Here is a 9,040-nt window from a genome sequence, read left to right as displayed (position 1 = left end):
ACATATATATATATATATATATATATATATATATATATATATATATATATATATATATATATATATATATATATATATATATATATATATATATATATATATATATATATATATATATACGTAACTTATGAAAAATTTATCAATTGTTGTATTTACAATGGTGTCATCTCGACAGTACAGCATTAAAAAAAATTAATTCTTTGGAATTTTAAATAGGTAAAACCATACAATTAGAATACCTATACTAGCCCACGAGTGCGATTTAGAGTCTGGTCTTATTCTTCAGTTTCTGTTTATAAAATTTGTATAGTTTATTAATAAATATTTATTTATTTTTTAAAGGTTTTATTCATTTTGGTTATTTTTTAATTGATTTATTTCATGCATTTTCACAATACATCAGCACGTATAGTATCTTTTTTCTGGTCTCATATAGCCCCGCTGATTTGAGATCATCGTGCTTGACTGGACTTCCCTGAGTAAAACATTCAAAGTATGAATTTATCCCGCCTAGTGAAGGCCGAATTTAAAGCAAAGCAGGCGAGGTTTCCGTCCTGCGGTCTCTGCATTTTAACATATCTTTCAACTGTTGGAACAAACAAAAAAATAAAAAATATTGTCGCGAATATTTTCATAAATTAATTATTGTCATATTGATGCAGAGAAAATTGAAATAAATAAAATAATTAGAGACCTTCACTAAATAATCCGGGGTTTCTATTTTTTTATATTTTTTATATATTTATAGCCTTTCACTACTCCAAAATTTTATTCTTTTTTTAATAGTTGAACGAAGCCTGGCTGTCACCTCCAAACATTTTTCTAAACCCCACTTTTAAAATATCTCTGGCGGTTTTTGAAATTTGATGTCGATCATCCAATTCCTCTCCAGGCTGTCCACGGATCTCCTCCTTAATCGTCGCAACTCCAATGTTTTTCAATTTTTTCGAACTCGATCAACTCAGACGAACCCGATATGCCTTCTTGTTCGCTGGCATAAAGTATTTTTTGTTGTTTTCAGTTTCAACAAGAGATGCATGAATCGTTTAGAAATCATCAATTTTATTTAGTTTACTCACACTGGGAGTAAAATTTTGAACGGATGGCAACTGATTCACACTGTTTCACACGCCAGTTACAATGCGTTACAATAATTGTTCACAATATTGCATTTAAAAAAATTTAACAATTCAATAAATAAAACAAATTTAAAGTTATTTGTCAAGCTTTTTTCAAAACAATAGAGTCAGTTGTGTTGGTGTTACCGCCTGATGAGACCGATCGCTTAACTGCATTCTCTTGACTGAATTTCATTGCTATTATTTAAATGCGTTTTGATTTTGCTTTACACTAATTTGTAACAACGAAAGCAGGAGTTGATAGGAAGCCGATTGGGAGGAAGTTTGCAGAGAGGAAGAAGTCGTAACGATCAAGTGGCCACCGACATGTTGCTCTGGCTCAGGAAATCTTCAGAGAATATCGTCAACACGATAATACAATTGATAAGAATCTGTTTAGACAAAGCAAAAACGTAAGCCAGAGCATTTTATACTTAAACGACAGATGGAATTTATATTATTAACAATCTCTTTGGCGATGCAGCTGTTACAAAAAATAATTTAATCTTATTTATCAGCTTTCATAATACAATAAAATGCTGTGATAGTTTTCAGATAGTTGTGATGTGATTATCATTATTATACGTACAATTGTTGGCAGGCACATACACATCATAATGCCAGGGTACACACATTTGCAGAAGGCCCAACCAATCAGGTGGAGCCACATGATGCTCAGGTTCATGCTGTTATTACTTTGTTACTCTGCTTCAAATTAGGATCACGTTTAGATCAACTTTATTTTAACACTTTGCAATTTCTTCGTTGGTTTGGAACGCTAATGTTTTGGATAATTCCGAATGTTTTGACCTCAAACAAAAGTTATGTGGCAATGTTTGAAAGAGACCTGGCCAGACTGAAATACTTCCAAGCAAGCATCAACGAGTGTCCACTCGGCAGGTTTCTCACTTGAAATTATTTGCAAAGTATTTATTTGAAAGTTGTTCTGATTGTATCGCAACATAATTTAATTTGAAGTGGAGCCCTGTCTGGCAACGCTTTCAACATGAACCGCGAGAGGATGGCGGGTTGGCTGAACTTCAGCAGGGTCAGCGTCAACAGCATTGAAACTGTCGGTAATCGAGATTTCGTCGGTTTGTTCGATGTTGCTTTTTCAAATTTATATTTTGAACTTTTTGCAATTGAAAAAAAAATATTATGATAAGGGAAATGTTTTCTTACTGCATAAATTCTACACCGATGATGGCATTTTATGCCGAAGAAAGCTTTTTAGTCTGTAAATATTTGTTTGATATCTTGCGCCTCAAATTGCATTTGTTGTTAATAACAACAACGACAAGTTGGTTGGCCATTTAATTCAGACGGCAGAAGTCACATGTCTTGCCTTGTTACTGCGCTCTTATCCAGTTTGAATTCTGTTAAAAACTCTGAGACTATCATTCACATGCTTTGCGCGTATGAAATTCATTCTACTTTGATGTTTAAAATTTGAAAAGTAACTTATATTTACAAACAAATTTGAATCAAAATCTTTGCAACAAAAAATGATGAAAATTAAAAAATATTAAAAATTAAAAGTTGACGCCAGGTTTTGAAAAGTGCGAAAAAACATTTCTTAACAATTAGCAAATCGTTCATCTGCACGTGCAGATCGTTTTATTTTTTTATTGATATCAACCATTTGTTTAACATTTTTTAGTCTTTATTATTATTGCAGCTCTGACATACGCAGAACCACTTGCAATGTTGCGTATATATTATCGATAATCTTTTATGTTCTTTATGTCTTCATCCATTGATATGAAGCAGCCATCTTCGCCACAAAGGTTGTTAACATCCTTTTCACACGACGTACACATGTATTTTATGTGCACGCGCAAGCACCGCACCATATACGCTGAGTATATGATAGCCATTGAGATGTTTGACTCAGCACGCATTTGAACCACTGAGCCATCTCGCCGAACATTAATATTATACTTTTGTTGTAATTTTTTCAGTTGGAACTTAAAAACATTGTCGAATAACTTAAGTTTTTTTTAATTAAAATTTGCGTATGTAATTTTTTTTTCTAAAATTATTTTAACTGTTCGCATAGGTATTTAAAAATATACTTGATCAACTCTTAATCAATTGAATCTCACGATATATTAACAACTATTAAGTACTCTGTTGTTTACATTTCCTGTACGACCCTTCAATTCAACAAATTGTACACCGTTACACATGTTTACAAAAGTTTTGAAACCATGAAGCAAATGCTAAAAGATTTGTGTATCCCAACAAATGTGACAACTTTTACAGAGCACTTGTAATGTATTTTCATATTAGCTTACGATTGTATAACTTATTGAAACAAATGTTTGCACATGATGATAATGATGATGATGATGATGATGATGATGATGCACCTCCAGCTGACTTTTTGTACTGGGCAAGCATGTTCTCCATCCATTGCAGTCGGTTGTCAGAAGATTTCATACTGTTCTCAACCAGAGAATTCAAATTCGTCAAATTATCTGAACAATTTAGGTAAAGAAAGCTTAATTTATTTTTAACTTTTTTCAACACCGCTGATAAATGTATTACAATTTTGATAACGATGGATGAAAGAAATTTACATTTGCAGCACGGGAAGCAGCTTGATGCCGCAGAAAAAAAATCCTGATAGCTTGGAGCTTGTGAGAGGAAAATGTGGACAAATCATGGGAAAGGTAAATTTTAATAAAGAATTGGAGTGCCATTAAAATTGTTTTCATATTATCAAATTTCTTATTTTATATAGGTTCAAATTAATTATAGATCGAATGATACAATAAAATAAAATAGAATTATGTAATACAATTTCCGCATCGATTTCAAATCAAAATTTGCACAAATTGTCAAACCAACAGACTTGTCAAGCAACGATTTATATTATACATTTCTGAACCATTCTATTTGACAAAAAATTAAAAAAAGAAGAAAACAAATAATTTAAAATTATGAGCTATCCATAAAGGATGTCACGCTTTTTTAACGTTTTTTTGACCCCCCTCTCCCTTATCACAAACTGTCACAAATCGACCATTCACCAAAAATAACCATGTCACAAACCCCCATCTTAGTGAAGAGTCTTCAAACAATGTAATTGTTCTATGCATTTTATTTTTATTGATATCAAAATAACGAATGACAAGTTTTTATGACGATAGTTCGATATCTAAATGCTTTACCGTAATTAAAATATAACGAATTGATATTAACTTCTACGCAGTTAATGTTAAATACATTAGATACAAATTACACAGTGGTAAACTTTAACGATGGCATTTAAATTTGACTCTTCCTTTAATTAATATTCATGAGCTATTTGCTCGCTTGAAAACTTTAATATTTATTTATGCGCATATGTATGAAAAACAATTTATTTATTGTTTTGTTTATTTAAAAAAGGGGCGTCAAACTTGCGTTTACCCCCCTTCCTCTCGTCACAAAGTGTCACAAATATTTGGACGCCCTCTTCCCCCTTAAAGCGTGACATCCTTTATGGGCAGTCCCTTATACTTAGTAATGTTGAATGATTCGTTTAATTATAACCTTCTACCGAACAAGTGTTTTGGTTTCTTGACGACCATGAAAGGGCTTCCAAGCTCGTACAGCAAAGATCTGCAGGAAGACAAGCAGGCCATGTTCGACGTTCACGACTGCGTACTGAACATCATCGAGATCATCAAGGGAGTCATCGAAAGCCTGCAGGTCGATACTTTTAGACTTCAAAATTAGTACCAATTGCTATTTTTTATAATTTATACTTATCAGTGGATGTCTGATTGCAAATTATTTTGCACAAACTAAATTTCGAAGTTCTTAGTCTTGTGTTTTGTACTACGGTGAAGTAGTAAACAATTTTATTATGTTCATCAAATTTAAGAACAGGAGTGGTATATTAAAAAAAGAATGGCTACGGAAAGTAATTGTTTAATATTTCAAAGGCATATATCAAAATAACTTGTGAAAAAAAAATACAAGACTAAAAAGAATATGCTTCTCGTTCAGTCTTTAAATGTTTTAAGACACTCCAGGCTAAAAAGTATTTCAAATTAAAATGCGTGGCAAACACCTGTGAGTAGATTTCTACCATATTCGACAGGGACCATCCTCTTTATAAAACTTAACAGTTGCGACTTGAGAAATAGCGGTATATATGAAACAGTATTATAAAACAAAAACGAAAAAAATCTGTTTAAAATTTGAATTCACCCTATTTGATAAACTAGTTTTAAGTACTTATTTCAAGGTCTGTTTAGTATATTTGTGACTTTTATTTATTTTAATTTTAAGAAATATAAATGTGATTGAAAATCGTTGCACATTTCAGATAAATGAGGAATCCTGCGTCAACGCTTTATCGCCCGAGTTACTTGCCACCGATCTTGCATACTATTTAACTAAAAAAGGGGTTAATGATCTACTTTTGTCGGTTCATGAAAATAATTGTCATTTTATACACTGTGTATTTTAAAACAACTATTTTAACTTACTGTACTATTATTATTATTATTATCATCATAATTATTTATTATTATTAATGTTATTGTTGTTGTTATTATTTTTTTTACATTTATTTCCATTATCATCATTATCAGGAAATTTATATAGCGCTTTCTCACACTGCTGAAGAACTGTTTGAATAGCACGGGTTATTTAGAGATGAGAGGAGCTTTTAGTGCTTTGCGAAACTTCTCAAATGTCAATCCTCCCATTGATAAGCTGTGTGGTAAGCTGGTCCACATTTCGGACAATGACAGCAAAATTTTGTTACAGGCACCAACAGATAATATTGATCGTCTGAACTTAACTGATAGCGTGCAAGCGGTTTCGTTCTACATTTTTCAGACACACCACTTGGGCTAAATTTATTTAATTATTAGAAAATTCTAGTGACAATTTTTAAATTGATTATTAAAAAATTTCTCTCTCCTAACTCGTACTGAAGGCCTCTTCGTCCCTATTTTGTGGGTGTTCCTAGGTGGGAATGTTGAATTTAATGAAATTGAGGCTAGGATTGAAAAGGATTTTTAAAATCTACATTAAAGATGCACGTCATCGGCTTCAATGGTTCCTCAAGAGATTAGAGATGGATGATTTACTAATTGCTTGAAATAAAAAAAAAGTTAATTTTGTTAATGGTTATATATGGGTCATTTTTATTGCGTGACCACTATTATGCCAGGTAGCATTCCGGGATGCACACTTCATTGTGGGACAGCTGGTTTTGAAAGCAGAGCAACTTCACTGTGAAATATCACAATTATCTTTGGATCAACTTCAGACTATTAGGTTCATTTTATTGATATTCTTGCTTGAATTAAGTTGTAAACGTTGAAAATATCGACAAAGTTCAATTTTGCAACTAAATCAAATTTATTTTGTTTCAACCAATTTTCTTTTTTAAATGTTTTGAATTCTTTATATTATTTTCCTCATACACAGTTCACTATTTTGAGTTTAATCTACATTTCAAATACATCGTATATATAGAGTTTTTGTTTTTCCACCCTGCAAAGCTGTTTTTTACCAAATGTTTTTAAATTAAGTTTTTAGCAATCAAAATTATTTTTAAAGCAACGACAGTAAAGTATAAGATACTGATAAAAAAGAAAGTGGAAAATGTAAGACGAAGCAGTAGAGGTTTCGGCGCTCCTTTTGATTTGTATAATAGCTGGAATGGTAATTTTTAAAAAAAGCATTAACAACTCATTAAATGAATGTTTAAAAATGAAAATGCTATGTATAGTTTAAAATAATATATAAAAATTTTAGCAAGTTTTATTGTAAGTTCATCCATTAAAATGTTGTTAAATTATTTCTTGAAACAGTTCACATTTTTCGGAAGATGTAAAAAACATTTGGAACTACGAAAGAAGTGTTGAACAGTACAAATCCACCGGAGGAACCAGCATCTCCGCCATACAAGCCCAAATTAACTATTTCGAAGAAATGATCAATCTTTGAATCAACTCGATTCACCTCGTTTCATACAATAAAATAACATGGTGATGCAATTTTATTCTTGTTTAATTTGTTCATTTTATCAACTTGTTTGGTTTTTTATTAAATTGATATTTGCAGGCAGGTAATAGTTTGTTGATTGGTGGTAACATTTATTTTCAAGAAATGAAATAAAAAAGAGTTTCATAAAACACTGAAACGTTTTTATGAAATGCCAATAAAAAAAGACAACTAGTAAACAAATTGATTAAAAGACAAATAAAACAGATCAATATCAGATATCCCGTTTTTTGATACCCTTTCCCTGCCACAAGTTTTCCAACCCCCACGTTATGCGTGTCACAATTTTTTGGACCCCCTCTTAATGGCTTAACTGCTAACAATTTAAAAAGCTTTACGCACATTACGACTTTCATAAAAATTGATTAAAAGAAGTTTAAAGACATTATACACTCTTCTGAAATTCAGAAAAAAATCATCAACACAGCGAATACGTGCTAAACGACGCATCACGCACGAAGCATGTGATTGGCGGGAATCATTATGTCAAATTCAAACCCGGTCCCTGCGAAACTGGACGCGGACCTTTTAACCGCTAGGCCATCATGCCATTCGAATGAAAATTAAAATAAAAAAAAAACATCTGTTAGCGTTAAATCAACTGACAAATAGTCTTCAATATAAATACACAACTTACTAGCGACAGTGTTGTATAATAAATTTTCAATTTCGTTTATTCAAAAGGTATTAATTAAAATGTAAGCAATTTCATTTTTCATTACAACTAAATCTTATCTTAAAGATGTCTAAGATTTGGTGCATAAAAATAGCAACAGAAGTTTATCTTTAAAAAGAGTTCAACAAGAGTTCACAAAAAGAGTTCATTCATTTTGACGTTGCTCAGTTGTTCTTCAGCTTGTACAAAATATATAACAGGTTAGTGGACACGTTGAGAAAATAAGATGAAAAGCAAAAGAAAGGGATCAAATGTCATCAAGCAAAATAAATGGAAATCCTTATTTAATTATTGCCAGGTCAAGCAAATTAAGAGAATTGTTTAATATTGTTATAACCGTGCTACCGAACGCAATAGAACATTCTAGAATATGCTAGAATCGGACCATCTAGTTCTAGAAGAATCTAGAAACGACGCTTGCGAAGAGTATATAAGCGCACGTCGCAAGAAGATTAGCGATTAGTGAAATTCGTGATTTTGTAAATTCGTGACTGTGATTTTGTGAATAGCGATTCGGTGAATTATTTAAAGCGATATTTGATTTGTTTTGTTGACGTTGTCATAGCGATAGATTTTGAACAATTTAAAAGTTAATTGTTGTGTTAATTTGAATTTGCTAGAAATAAACGATTAGTTGATTTCTTCTGTAAATAAAGTTTAATAACTAATAACTGTTTTGAGTATTTTATTCAATCGAAGATTTGAACCCGTCGCATCGTAAATCGGTCACGACAGCGAGTATTATAACATTGGTGTCAGAAGTAGGATCTTCGACTAGCGAATTACTACTCATAGAAAAAGAACACGATGTCAAAACTGTGTGGTTTGAACGTAGTTCAGCTACGAGAAGAACTACAGAAACGAAGCCTTGTCACAAGTGGCAACAAAAAAGTACTAGTAGCACGTCTGAGAGAAGCTCTCATTGACGAAGGTAAGAACCCAGACGAATTCAAGTTTGATGGTGCTGACGAAGACAATGAAATTAGCACAGGCACGTTTACAACCGCTAAAATGATGGAACTTCTGGTTGGTATGTCAACTGAAATAAAACAACAGATCAAGGAACAGTCCGAACAGATCAAAGAACAGTCCGAACGACAGTCAGAACGACAGACAGAAGAGTTAAAACAACAAATCAAGGAACAGTCCGAACGACAGACAGAGGAGTTAAAACAGATCAAGGACCAGCTAAAACACGTAAAATTGGAAGTGGCAGAACAGATTGAAGAAC

General features: G+C 32.1%; 2 protein-coding genes across 2 annotated transcripts in view; both read left to right on the top strand.

Annotated features, from left to right (window-relative positions):
- HELRODRAFT_103632 (hypothetical protein) overlaps positions 1–7,304 on the top strand; it is a gene marked incomplete at its 5' end in the record, with an annotated part of 10,931 nt that extends 3,627 nt beyond the window's left edge. Inside the window, 10 exons of the mRNA XM_009030451.1 lie at positions 1,384–1,531; positions 1,720–1,797; positions 1,941–2,018; positions 2,097–2,212; positions 3,497–3,611; positions 3,709–3,793; positions 4,674–4,817; positions 5,440–5,520; positions 6,295–6,401; positions 6,941–7,304. Of these exons, the coding sequence (XP_009028699.1) occupies positions 1,384–1,531; positions 1,720–1,797; positions 1,941–2,018; positions 2,097–2,212; positions 3,497–3,611; positions 3,709–3,793; positions 4,674–4,817; positions 5,440–5,520; positions 6,295–6,401; positions 6,941–7,076 (1,088 nt within the window). The 3' untranslated portion in view covers positions 7,077–7,304. The remainder of the gene's footprint in view (positions 1–1,383; positions 1,532–1,719; positions 1,798–1,940; positions 2,019–2,096; positions 2,213–3,496; positions 3,612–3,708; positions 3,794–4,673; positions 4,818–5,439; positions 5,521–6,294; positions 6,402–6,940) is intronic.
- A 1,312-nt stretch (positions 7,305–8,616) lies between these two features.
- HELRODRAFT_89188 (hypothetical protein) lies at positions 8,617–8,766 on the top strand (the record flags this gene model as incomplete). Its single annotated transcript, XM_009030394.1, has 1 exon — positions 8,617–8,766. A coding segment is annotated over one exon (150 nt), but the record flags the coding sequence as incomplete, so codon positions are not given.
- Positions 8,767–9,040: the final 274 nt, after the last annotated feature.

This window comes from Helobdella robusta (genome assembly GCF_000326865.2).
Source record: "Helobdella robusta unplaced genomic scaffold HELROscaffold_68, whole genome shotgun sequence".
Taxonomy (NCBI): domain Eukaryota; kingdom Metazoa; phylum Annelida; class Clitellata; order Rhynchobdellida; family Glossiphoniidae; genus Helobdella; species Helobdella robusta.
The sequence above is the reverse complement of the archived record's forward strand: the minus strand, read 5'-3'. Positions and strand labels throughout refer to the sequence as shown.